At 38.1% G+C, this 13,067-nt stretch overlaps 4 protein-coding genes and 1 long non-coding RNA gene across 9 annotated transcripts; 2 read left to right on the forward strand and 3 right to left on the reverse strand.

Moving 5' to 3' along the window:
- The first annotated feature begins 26 nt into the window (after window positions 1–26).
- LOC143179035 (pre-mRNA-splicing factor ISY1 homolog) lies at window positions 27–1,707 on the forward strand. Its single transcript, XM_076378020.1, has 5 exons — window positions 27–132; window positions 218–531; window positions 610–632; window positions 716–1,034; window positions 1,100–1,707. The coding sequence occupies exons 2-5, from the start codon at window positions 529–531 to the stop codon at window positions 1,469–1,471; spliced, it is 717 nt and encodes a 238-aa protein (XP_076234135.1). The 5' UTR covers window positions 27–132; window positions 218–528; the 3' UTR covers window positions 1,472–1,707.
- A 2,074-nt stretch (window positions 1,708–3,781) lies between these two features.
- Window positions 3,782–4,998, reverse strand: LOC143179039 (uncharacterized). The gene is made up of 2 exons (XR_013001887.1): window positions 4,860–4,998; window positions 3,782–4,035 (listed from the first exon to the last, which is right to left on the reverse strand). It is a non-coding gene; the product is annotated as an uncharacterized LOC143179039 (long non-coding RNA).
- A 295-nt stretch (window positions 4,999–5,293) lies between these two features.
- Window positions 5,294–8,336, reverse strand: Syt14 (Synaptotagmin 14). Its single transcript, XM_076378011.1, has 8 exons — window positions 8,175–8,336; window positions 7,180–7,368; window positions 6,963–7,094; window positions 6,800–6,858; window positions 6,457–6,642; window positions 6,043–6,363; window positions 5,589–5,942; window positions 5,294–5,508 (listed from the first exon to the last, which is right to left on the reverse strand). Exons 1-8 carry the CDS (start codon window positions 8,206–8,208, stop codon window positions 5,296–5,298), a joined length of 1,488 nt encoding a protein of 495 aa, XP_076234126.1. The 5' UTR covers window positions 8,209–8,336; the 3' UTR covers window positions 5,294–5,295.
- Window positions 8,337–9,188: 852 nt separating this feature from the next.
- Cls (cardiolipin synthase) lies at window positions 9,189–11,657 on the forward strand. Of its 5 annotated transcripts, none has more exons than XM_076378015.1 (4): window positions 9,189–9,306; window positions 10,547–10,894; window positions 10,966–11,223; window positions 11,295–11,657. In XM_076378015.1, exons 2-4 carry the CDS (start codon window positions 10,562–10,564, stop codon window positions 11,562–11,564), a joined length of 861 nt encoding a protein of 286 aa, XP_076234130.1. In that variant the 5' UTR covers window positions 9,189–9,306; window positions 10,547–10,561; the 3' UTR covers window positions 11,565–11,657. The 5 variants fall into 5 exon arrangements, with proteins under 5 accessions (XP_076234130.1, XP_076234132.1, XP_076234128.1 ...); XM_076378017.1 differs by having other exon boundaries at window positions 9,255–9,306; window positions 10,550–10,894; XM_076378013.1 differs by lacking the exon at window positions 9,189–9,306 and adding an exon at window positions 9,906–10,111.
- On the reverse strand, window positions 11,601–12,887 carry Cia30 (complex I intermediate-associated protein 30). Its single transcript, XM_076378019.1, has 2 exons — window positions 12,292–12,887; window positions 11,601–12,214 (listed from the first exon to the last, which is right to left on the reverse strand). Exons 1-2 carry the CDS (start codon window positions 12,642–12,644, stop codon window positions 11,698–11,700), a joined length of 870 nt encoding a protein of 289 aa, XP_076234134.1. The 5' UTR covers window positions 12,645–12,887; the 3' UTR covers window positions 11,601–11,697.
- Between the last annotated feature and the right edge of the window lie 180 nt (window positions 12,888–13,067).

Genomic DNA, 13,067 nt, shown 5'->3' on the forward strand with positions numbered 1-13,067 from the left:
AAAGCAATATTCAATACAAATCTATACAATTTAGAAGGAATAAATAGACAATTTTATTGTATCTCATTGTTACATAATATAACATACAGACTTATTTCTATATCCTTATATTTTTAATAACATAAGAGATAAGTAAGCGTTTACAAAATCTCATAGTTTAATAAGTTTATACAGCTGTTAATACGTTTATAGTACGTATTGCTACATGTTGTTCCAGAATATATATGTAAAAAAACACCATAGGTATATTAATGATATAAAAATTAGTGTACATGCAACAGTTTACAAAACACGTGATTCCTTCAGTGTGTGGTGTTGTGACATCATAACCTCACAAAACAATAGTTCATAACCTATATAATGCAAGTTTTGCATAAAAACAACACTGTAAATAATTAATTTTATGTCGCTTATGATGTTCAGTGTTGTAATATATGATCAAGGAACACTGGAATAATTTATTTTTAAAAGGACTGTTTTGTGAATTTGATTAATTATACGAATAGAAATTTGATACGAATATAAAAAATGGTACGTGTAATAAATAGTATTGCTATATTAAAACACTTATATTTCTTGATTTAATCTAATCGATACCTATTATTTCAGGCTCGAAATGCAGAAAAGGCTATGTAAGTTCCTTGGAGCTTATTAATCTCATAAATATATTTTCTAAACTTCTTAAAGCTTTATTTATATAATAATTTTTTAACAGGACCACACTTGCTCGATGGCGAGCTGCACAAAATAACGAAGGAGCCAGGAAAGAGCAAGAGAGAAGACCTTACCTAGCCTCCGAATGCAGGGACTTAAGGAAAGCAGAAAAGTGGAGGATGCAAATAATCAGGGAGATAGCTAAGAAAGTAGCACAAATACAAAATGCTGGTCTTGGGGAATTTCGTATTCGAGACTTAAATGACGAAATAAATAAGCTACTAAGGGAAAAACGACATTGGGAAGCTCAGATAAAAGAACTTGGTGGGCCTGACTATTCCAGAGTAGGACCACGGATGCTAGATCACGAGGGTCGCGAGGTAGAGTGTTTAATTATCATTAATTCTTTATTAAAGAATGAAAGATAATATAATAAATTATTTAGGTGCCTGGAAATCGTGGCTACAAGTATTTTGGAGCAGCGAAAGAATTGCCTGGGGTCAGAGAACTTTTTGAACAAGAACCGCCTCCTCCTCCACGTAAAACGCGTGCAGAATTAATGAAAGACATCGATGCAGATTATTATGGTTATAGAGACGACGACGATGGAATTCTATTACCATTAGAACAGAAAGCTGAACAAGAGGCGAGGGAAAGAGCTATAGAAGAGTGGTTAGCGCAAAACGAGAGGAAGGAAGCAGAAGTCGAAGAGGAAGTCGAGATAACCGCGCAGAGATCGATACCTTCGCAACAAGACATACAGCAAGCGTTGCTCGCAAGAAAAAAGCAAGAATTGTTAGAGAAATATGTACTTTGACAGGTTTTATTTTCTTCTTCTCTCATGCGTTCCATAACAACTATTTATGTTTATTCGTTCATAATTGTATTAGAGTACACTTTTTATAAAACGCGACAGATATAATAATAATTATCATTAATTTATAATAACATTGATTAAGGTAATTACTTTGTGCAGTAGACGTTCAAACTTCATTTTCAATACTTATCAAGAGAGAGTGCTGTAGATAAAATATAGATAAAAATCCAACGGTAGTCTGTTTATAATCTTCGCGATCCATATTTGTATTTCCCCTTCTCTCCCTTTCTCGGGATTATTTTTTTTCTCCTAATCAATCATGTATAAGCACCTAACACTCGAGAAAGCGATACACAATAGAATTAGAACACCGGAGAACAAGACAGCATGAATTATCGTTAATGTTGTGAGAATTTTTCTCCAGCAACCACATACATTCACACTCGACACATCACGTTATAGATAATAAAAAGTTTGAATCGTTTCATACGCTCCGTTCGTGCACGTACGTGTGTATGTGTGAAAAAATGCTTTAAGCGTTTCTGATCGAGCCTCCGCGCGTCTTTCAAGCGGAATCGCTTCCGCGGGAAGCCGATCGTTTGCCTCTGAGACACTTCGATACGATTACGACTATGTATCATAACAAATTGGAAACAGTCAAAGGCATAGAAATTACCCTGAAAAAAGCCCTACTCGTTAATTAAGTACACGTATCGATTTCGTAAACATCGTGCGAAACTTAACCCACGCACTTGTTCGTGTCGAAAAGTTTCGCCTAAAATCACCTGCCGCTAACAAGATTATTCGCCTTTCTATGGCGCGTACAAATATCATTTCTGATCCCCTTTCAACATCGTGTTGTTTATAAACAGACTGTACAATATACAATGTGACTAGGACTCAGAAGTCAGGAGTATCCGAATTTAACTAACGCTAGCTGAAGTCGCGCGACGCTCAAATTTAATTAGTCGCGACTCCACTCTCCACATTCGTTTATTTCTCAAAATTGAACGCACTGAGTAACGCAGACAGGTAGTTTAATAAGAGACAAACATTAATTCCAGTTTATGAGTTAAAAGCAGAGGAAAAATTCATGCATTGCGTGTAGAAGCTTCATAATCTGAAGTACATGTACATATAAATTAGACAATTGTAGGTAAAAATGCTCTTGCTTCGTATATGGGTCAGGGGATTGTGATGTCAAGACGGTGTTATAAAGTCCAAGGAAAGAACAGAAATATGAGGAAAATATTCATGCACGCGTGTACTAAAAGAAAATACTCCTGAGTCCTTGCAATCGCGTTTTATAATACCGTAACGCCTAAAAATATAACCAGAATGAGAGAGAATAGTTCGAGCATGGATTAAACCGTTGTTAATTACCTAAACGCTAAAGCTTGAAAAAGTCAAGCGTTTAAACGATTCACAGCATTTGTTTCTTCCTTGTTTCATGTATTCTTTAATCAGTCGCCCGATTACGCTCAAGTTACACCGATTTTCTCTAATATATACGTATATATAAACGCGTGGGATAATTAATGTAACGATTTCTACCGTCTATCGGTATCTCACGATATCATTATGTATACCTCTAGTATTTAGTATTTAAGTAATATCAACTCTATGATCACATCTGCGTTTTACGGGGTGCGCTTTGCGAGTTTATTGTGCGTCGTTTGAATTGTGAATCTGTCTTCGTATACGTTCCCCTAATCCCCCTCCCTCCTGTTTCATTTTCAACTCCTTCGAATGCAATCGAAATTTACCTATGTCGTGCAAACATAAAATACCTATTTAAAATATTGGTGCGAGTCTAAAAGATGTTTCAAAGTTGTAGGCACAAATTTGAATGATGAATAGAATTAATGAAAGATTTGGAAAAGTACTGAGAAAATCTAGTGTTTAGTATTCATTAAACCGTGGCCACTCATCGATAATTCTTATGAATCTAGAATTAGCTTAAATTTGTATGAGTTTTGTAATATTTACCAGTCAAATTTGCACCTGTAGTATCTTGAAGCGCCTTCCTATGAATGATACAATAATTGTCTAACAAAATTTCACGTTTCCCCCGAGGGAAATATCTTATCTTCAATTGGTACAAAATCTGCATTTCCTACTTAACAACATCCAAAGTTATCGAACGAAATCACCGTGCAAAGGTACACGTGATACGGATAAAGAGAAAAAAAAAATAATTACAAGTGTTTCACAGCCTCGAGTTCCGTTTCGATCGTGTCCCTCTGACCTCGAAGTTTCGAGGATCGCCGCAATAAGGGGTCAATATCGTATCAATCCATTCTCGAACCATATCGTCCATATACACCAAGATCTCGTCGTATCGACTCGTACGAGTAAGCACTGCGTGATCGGATATATCCGTTGGAAAAGTGTCGCGGAGTCGAGAGAAATAGAGGAAAGAGAGAGGCTGATGTTTACACGTATCGTTTTTAGTCAACGTCTCATCCAAAGGAGAACGACTAGAGGGAAATTCGCGATTCGTATTATGGGCTCTCGACTCGGCTGGGTATCCCACGACGATTCTCCGTCGACGGACACGCGGCCTAAAAAGGGTGAAAGGCACAAAGTAAAAGATAAACGATCAAGATTGGCTCAGGCACATATCAAGTCGGAAAGTTTCGCGGTCCATTTATGGGCGATCGTTTCAGGACCGTCGAAATTAGTGTGTTTGTAAAGGGCGAGATGCCTACAATAATTTGCGTTAATATCAGAATGTCCTGACAAGACATACTAATGTTATCGAACCCTTTGTTAGAAGTAACGATACTGAGGTACTACAATTATTAGATTGTAAACTAAATTTTGGCACGACGACGCATAACTTTGAAATTTTAATCGTAGTGTTTGAATAGTACTTAAAGTTTAAACGTAGAGATTTAATGATTTTGATGGATCAAAAATTTCAAAAACTGCGAAGAAATTCAGCAATCACTTTGAGACTTTTTTCATCGAAGGACCGAGCGTGGTACCTCTGTGGAATATGTCTCTTTAAAGAACGCTGACAAAAGTTGATTAAATCTCATGAAGAATGCTTTGAATAAAATGCTACTAAGTTTGCTTATCTTTATCTCTCTTTTTTATGAATATTTATACAGACAGTCACTATAGTGTTGAAATTTAGTTTACAAACTAATAAGATGAGAATTTCAAGCATCCCGCCCAATATATACAGGACATTTCCAAAATTCAGCTGCGTAGAGTATCACCTTGAATGGCACAGGAAGTCAGAAACCTCCACGCGTCTGAAACCAGGGGAAACGCTCTGTATATGTACAAAAATGTGTATACGTGGGTACGAGTACTCAGTGTTTGTGTATTGGCGCGTGTATTTTTTCAGTTTCTTGTTGCATATGTTTGATATACATACGTAATATGTATGCTGAAAAGACCCTCAACTCCGTCCGGCGTATCAAAAAGGAATGTACTTGGTACATCGAGAGAGTTTTGAACTCGAAGCTATCGTCGTGCGAAGATAATGACAGCTCTGACTGATGCAGCATCGACGGATCGACATATTTGCACTATTGACTTCGGTGTTTCTGTTCGGGCAGTAACACGACGGCAGGTATCCAAAAATCGAACGGCCAACCGTTCATCTCGACAAACTTCTTTTTGGCTGCTTTTTTTGTTCTTTTTTCGTTTGTTCGCTATCGAACCGATCAGTCGTGCGTGACAGCGCGCAATGACGCGACCGCTGCTACCACCAGCGTGCTCTCTATCGATCAAACCGTAGTATCCTTATCGTATCTTAAGGTAAAATGTTTCTTCTCCGATAAACAGGAACTCAGTCGTGATCAAGTGTTTCAAGGACGTAGCAGAGAGTGCCAGCGTTGAACCTGTGTTGGCTGTCTAGCCGCACGCATGTCGTTCCAATGCTGGAGCTCCTCTGCACCGGAACTGTTTAGTCCCAAACTCAGCCAACCGATCATTTCCCTTCCTTTCCTTCCCATTCCGCCTCTTCGTCGATTATAGACAGACAAAAAAAGCGTCACGTCGCCAAGTTGGAACAGAGCAACCTACAGTCATTTTTAAATTAGTTTTCAGATGTGACTATCTCGTAGGGAGGTCAGCATGTTACGAAATGTGATAAGAGTACCTGGAATATGAAAGTTTCCTTGTAAAGAGGGTTGGGTTGGGCACGCTTCAGACCAGTTTTGGATCGCTCCATTTCGTGACCATTACTATCCACAAGAGCAAGCTTGACGTACGTGTCGGGTGGTTTCGTGTCGTTACCACCGCCACCTCGGAAATGTGACCCTTTGATTATTTCTACCGATAAGCGTCCCGTCGTCCCGTTATACGCCAAGCCTATCAGAATTTCTGCCACGCTTCCGCCCTTCATACTGCTTCCATAGGGTGGTATGGTTGGCGAGGCATATGACTGTACAGACTGTTGAGATCCTGTCGAGTCGCTGCGAGTCAAACTACTAGTTGTGCCCCAATCTTGTACCTAAGCGATTATAAATAGATTAGTTTTTTATACTTTGACTAGGAGAATAAAAAAATGACTGATGGCTCTAAGTTTATGCTAACGACAGGGAATAGATTACCGACGATGAAGGTGGTGGTTGTAATGTTAACCAGAGAGTTGTCTCGAGCTGAAGATTAATCTGATCGAAGGAGACTCTGGCCTCGCCGAGCAATCTCTCTCGACGCATTCTTCCGCCCCAGAGGTAAACTCTCAAGCGCACCCCCATCGCATTCACGTCCTCTGGATTCACGCGAGGGAGCAAGAAGCTCTCCATGTACTGGGGAGACGTCCCCTGGCGAACTCTCGTCTTGCGTCTCTGTTTCTTCGATGGTAGAAGCACCAGGCGCACCTGACTGCCGCCTATACCTTCAGGGTAGTTTCGTCCTTGCAGTACGTGAACCTGAACAAGGGTGGGACGATGTTAGCCATAATTAATGAGCCACACAACTCTCTACTACTATCGTAAATAAGTAAAGTATAGCATAGTACGAACCGTCATCTCTCGCATTGGGGCGTCATACAAAAAGGCGACCTCCAAGCTGCCCACCTCCTCCGTGACGGTGCCCATTGTCGTGATGACGTCATTGGTCGTCGGTCCATTCTGTTCGACCTCTACTTCCTGTTCCCTCAGTTCTCTGGTATCGAGCAGGATACTAGAGGCTCCAACTTCTACTACGCACTGTAAGATTAAAAACATTTATCGTCAGAACTGTGCTGAATTACTAGTAGAAGATAAACTAATTAGAACTAGGCAATGGAACATAGCGTGATAAAGTATGTAAGCAGAAATCCAACTTCCTAGTAACTATACACCCTTCGCTAAGGTCTTAATTTACCTGTTGTTGGTCCGTAGGAGAGTGTTCCTCTGTACAGCTGCTTGAGGTAGTTCCAGCGTCTAAAAAATACAGAGAAATGGTTACAATAGTGATCAAAGTACGATCTTACAACACAAGAGGGTGAAAAACGAAACATTTCTCTTATGAAGAAATTATAACTGACCCACGATAGTTGGTCCATCCTCGGCCTGGATGGTTAGAGTATCCGGCGGCGGATGAGGGCGAGAATTCAGACGAAGGGCGTCTTCTTCCGAGTCGGAGCTAGTCTCTGGATCCGAGTAGGAGAATGCCTTTCCTGCCAAGACACCCTCTCATTAATAATTACTCTATAAATCATAGAAACCTAATTCCTGACTGTTACTGCGGTCCCCCGAACTCACCAATGTTCTTCGTGATCTGCGAGGTAGAGCTGTTGTTAGATTCACACAGGGGAACGCAAACACCGCCGAAAAGCGCAGTGGTGGACGGCGGGGTGAAGCACCACTTGCGTGAGAGGTAGAGAAACAAAGCCAGGAGAAGAACCACGAAGCCAGCAACGGCACCCAGAAATGCTGTCGCTTCCACAGGTACTGAAAATCGATCGTCAGTAGAATGAAAGACACCTAAACGTACAGCTGCCTAATTTATCGTCCGTGAAAACGATCGATTGCTTTATAATAAAAGCGAAATTGGAAACGCAGGGAACCTCAGAAGAGGAGGGGATGGAGGCGAGCAGCGCCGTTAAGAAGGGCATATAGTCGATAAATTATTTATTTATCGGCCATGGGGAGAGCCGTTCACCCGTGCACCGATTAAAATCCTTCTACCTCCGTTGGCCGTGCACGCTATTGCCATGTATCGAGCGCGTTTAAACAGCGACACGTCGTAATGACCTGGAATAATTAACCATCGCTCCAGTTGCCACGCAAACCTCCCGCGATATTGCGCAGCGAACACGCCGCTCGAGCCGATTCATTCGCGAGCCACTCGCTATATTCCCACACGGAGGAAGAAAGTTTCCAAGCACGGTGGTCAAAGAGTTTCCTCCCGAGGGGACCATCGTCCTAGTGTGCTTACTCAGAGCAGTACTCGGTTTGCGCAATGCGGACCACGACACGGCATCAAGCTTCCAAACATTCTCGATCATTCCTCTTATTCCGCGAAACGATTCCCTCGAACTCGCCGAGGGAAATCGATCAGTCCGTGGGAAATCCAAACAGGGTCACCCTCGAGTCTGACCGCGAGGAAAGGGACGAGGGAGCAGTACGTTCGATTCTCGGACGTTCTCATTCGTTTTTCGAAACGCGACAGTATCTCTTCTAGTGGCCACCTTCTTCCAAGGTGGCAAGGTTGCCTTCGCCGAGGAGAGTGGTCTCGCGGAGTATAGTGGACTTACCCGCCAGAAAATGGTCTGATCCAGCCAGAATCATGCTCGCCCTCGTGTCGCATTAAAGGCCTCCCATTTACGCGTTTCCGTCGGTCGAACGCGGCGAGTCCTCGTCCGCGAATGTTGAATTCATTCTACGCACGCCGCGAACTTGTCCTTAGGAGACGCTCGTGGCCCGTTCGCGATCGCCAGGAAGCGTGCTCACCAGCCAGCCGAATAATAATACGTGGGCGGGGGTATACACACAGCACTCTGTTGCTCTTACCGAGACGTGTGCGCCTGCAATACCTCGACCAGTCGGACGCGTGCGCGTGGGGGTTGCACGCACGCTCCGCCTGAGGAAGCTCGTTCAGAGGTTCTCCTCGCGGGGGAATCGATTGGTTCAAGATGTGGGTTCTCAACCTGTTTGCTAGTTACTTTACAAGGAGGGAGGAACGGAGGGGTGGGGTGAATGTTTATACAAGGGCGGATCTAAAGGGGGACGATGGGAGCGATGGCCTTCTCCCAAGGTTAATAATTAGACCGCAGATTTTTATGCATTTATGGAACATTTTATATTTGAATATGTAAAAAAGTGTCACATTTTGAAACATTTTGTTAAGTACACACTTACTGTATAAAGGATTCATGCGAATTTAATTATTTGGGCTATAGTATTAGATAGAAATATTAAAATATTAATTACAGGCAAATTTCGAATTATGTGGAAGGTTCAAATATGTATTTTATATATTTTGCTTCCCTGCCCCCTTAAGGAAAGTTTCTGGATCCGCCCCTGTTTTATACAGGGTGACGCCGGAATAGATGATATTACTTTGGCGCATTCTACTTTTCCTGAGGACGAAAGGTCATTTAAACTTAAGTCTGGAAATTTTTTCTTTCTGACATATGAATATATTATAGTTTTCGGAAAGTAAAATAGTTTTTAGAGTATACTATAAGGAGTTGTGTTATTGGCAATATGACTTGAATTCTACGACGATGCTTTGGTTCGATTTAGTCGAATTGCTTAAGATTACTTTAATAACAATTACAGTCATCGATCTTTATATTGCATTATTGAAAAGGCTTTAAATAAATGAGGTACGAATGAAAGTGAATACTTTGCAGGAGTTTTACTTTAAATACCTTTGACTAATGAGTAAGTTCATTATCTTTTTATGCGTGTATTTATGGGTAGCATAACTTTGTATTACTTGATTTTCTTCATTTAAAGTGTATATATTTTCGATTCTTTAATTGGATAACCTTGTTGCTTGAATGATACGCGACTCCGTTTTCGTAGAATGAATCGATTTATTCAAGGAGGGGGTTGATCGATAAATTACTAATTGTAAAAACCGCTTAAGGGTCGATGGACAAATTAATTTTTATTTTATTTAAAAGCGTTCGTGTAAGTTTTTGTTAGGATTCTTGAATTTCTATAAAATGAGATTGGATCACGACACAATTTTAAATGTAATACGATGAGTCATATTAAAGCTTAAAGGAATTATTATTTTAATACAGCAACCGAAGCGCAAATATTGAAAAACGATGGTAGTTCATATTATTGGTAATCAATATCTTATAAACATATATTGACTATTCTATTGTTCAAAATTATGCAAATGTTTTACGACTCTATTCAGCTATTTCCTCATATGTTGATCGCTTTATATAATTGATGACATGACTCGAGCCATTTAAATATATACGTATTGTATTTATTAATTGTCGTCGATGTGATTATTTTTAGTTAAGTCATGAACATTTCAATCATATTTTTTGTCATACTTACTCGATTCGTTTAGAGATAAACGATGCTTCTTAACTTTGAAATTATAAAATCACCAATAAAAATAATAAAAACAGTCATATGATTGGCTACTTTGTACATACAGAGACACTGTTTTGATTGCATATTTTGCTACATGTGGAACACGAAAATTTTTAATTTGATGGGGGTAAGATCCATGTGTTATTTGTTATTAATCAACATAACCTTAAAGATAAGATATTTCATCGTTTTCTTTTGATAATATGTATCGATAGAAGCAGTTATAGACATTACTAAAGGAAATTAAACATATTTTAAGACAGTTCTGAATAAATATGCACATCCAATCAACTCTTCTTTCTGTGCTTTAATATTAGCGATTAGTACCTGTCGAAAATATACATGTCAAATTTATTGACAGTCTTAATTTTGAAAAAGTTTGGATTTCTGGCGAAAAAATATTATTAGTTTAAAACTTATCTATTTTATGTTGTAGGTATCATAAAATTTGTGTATTATAAAATGTAGTGAAACATGATTTATGTTTATGGTTTTCATATTTATAAAAAACAGATTAACGTTAGCTGTTATGATTTCTTTTCTCTTTATGTTATTCCAAAAGCAGGAGCAAGTAATTATGAGCTACTGTACGATATTACGGTTTAAACAATCCACAACTTTAAATAAATACTTGTTAGAGAAATGCTTCAAACAATATTTAATGTATAATGCAAGTGTGTATTCTACTGGAATTAATAATCATCACAAAAGTTATCTTACTAAGAAGGAACGTATTGCTAAGAGAAAGGCATTAAGATCACAAATACTTCAGGACATCAAACAAACAAAACGAAAAGTAGAACAAATCATTGAAAAAGAAAACATTTGGACAATACCAAATTTACTTTGTATGGGTAGAATTGTAACATCTCCTTATTTAAGTTATTTGATTTTATCTCAAGATTATCAGGTAAATGTGATAACATTTAGGTTTATTAGTTGTTATGCTAAGTAAATCAATGATATTTTTTTATGTTACAGGTAGCATTGTGGCTATTAATAATTGCAGGATTTAGTGATTTAGCAGATGGATGGATTGCACGTACATGGACATCTCAAGCATCGAAACTTGGTAGTTTCTTAGACCCAGTTGCAGATAAATTACTTGTAGGTACATTGTTTCTTTCACTAGCCTGGGTTGGATTGGTTCCTATTCCTCTGACATGCCTTGTTGTTGTACGAGACATTGCTCTGGTTTCTGCTGCTTCATATATTAGATATAAATCTCTACCTCCACCAGTATGTATCATATTATATATTATATTAAATAAATAAATATTGAAGTTATTTTTTAATAAAATTTGTTTTAGAAATCTTTGGCCAGGTATTTTGACCCTACTCATGCAACTGTGCAACTAGCTCCAACATATATAAGTAAAATTAATACCGTTATTCAGTTATCTTTTGTTGCTGGGACATTGGCTGCTCCTATATTTCATTTTGTAAATCACCCAGTTTTAGAAGGTCTGTGCTATGTGACAGCAATAACAACATTAGCAGGTGGTATAAGTTACTTGATATCAAAAAATACATATAAATTATTACGTAAAAACAGCTCAACAAAATCTCGCCATACATAGTATGTATATCATAAATATTTAATAAGAAATACAGCATTACTATTATCTATAAATTTATTACACACTTTGTACAATAAATGCTATTTAAATGTCTATTTCACATAATAATGTTTTGCATTCTTCCACTGCATAATTACATTTTACTCTGATCGTACATTTCATAGGCAGAAGATTCCATATGGAACAAATCAAGATACACTCCAATGTAATCAATTTCTAATTTGAAGGGTCCATTTTTACGATCACTAACTGTAATTCCCAAATTTGTGACTAGCTCTTTTGGCATAGGTATCTGATTATCTTGGAGAACTCCTTTCCATCCAAATGCAAATTTAGAGAAGGGTATTTTTACGTATTGCCAATAGGGACCACCTCTAGTATATAATACATAATGATAACTGTCATACCAAGTTACGTCTACGTTTCCCTTTTGTAAAATATTTATCGCGTAACACCTGCCATCTCCTCTGACTTTCATTACAAGAGTATTGAACTCTGACCAATCATAGTAGTCTTTTCGTTGGAAAGATTTAATTTTCCTTACCGTAGTTATATTACAAAAACCAGATTTATCAATTTTACCATCTTTTGGTGTACGTGTACTTAATGTACCATGAAATATTCCAGTACCACGCGGTGACAAATCTAATCTAAAAAAAATAAACGAAATATGTTTTTTATTTCCTTTTGTTTACACAGTTTTTGTACAGTATTATTGGATGCTTACTTAGCAGTTGAGAAACCTTCATTATAATCGCTGTCACAAGTGACAATCCATTGATCCAATGATTTTTCAGTTCCATCAAACTTCCAAACAACGACGTCTTCATTTGGTATCACCACAGATTTGTGTAGCGTATAACCATCTCGGATTTCGTGAGCTAGCAATGAAAATTCTTCTTTGACATTTTTCCATCCTTCTCGTAGTCTACCAAGTAGACTGAAATTTTCATCTTTTGGTGGTCTATCATACACTACTGGATAGTTTGATCTTTTGGGTTCATTATAATATAGACAATTATTCGTATGTAAGTTTCTTTTATTAGGAATTCTTGAACACACGTGTATCATGCGAAACATGATTCTAGGTAAATATTAGCACGTGGTCGAACATTTCATAAGAAATTGTGAATACGTAAACTACAGTATAACTTGTAATTGATGTTTGTGCTTAAACAAAGTTGGTTGAAAGATTTTTTTTATATCAAACGAATAATGCAACTGAATGCAACTGGTAATTCGTCATTTAACTGATGCAATTAATCGAGCAGTGTTTACGCATTTTATGTTTAACATATAAGTTCAAATTGAACGAATACATTGTTTTTATATGCAAATAATACTTCTAGTACCAAGTACTAAAATTTGTCGAGTAGATTACTGAATCATTAAAAAATAAGTTCGAAATTCGAACTCATATTACATTATTTTTCGTAATGAAAATGCACGCTTTAGCTTTAGGACTTTTTGCTGTTCCAGCTTGGTCAACGTGGAAATGTTAAA

This window comes from Calliopsis andreniformis, chromosome 5 (genome assembly GCF_051401765.1).
Source record: "Calliopsis andreniformis isolate RMS-2024a chromosome 5, iyCalAndr_principal, whole genome shotgun sequence".
Lineage (NCBI taxonomy): Eukaryota > Metazoa > Arthropoda > Insecta > Hymenoptera > Andrenidae > Calliopsis > Calliopsis andreniformis.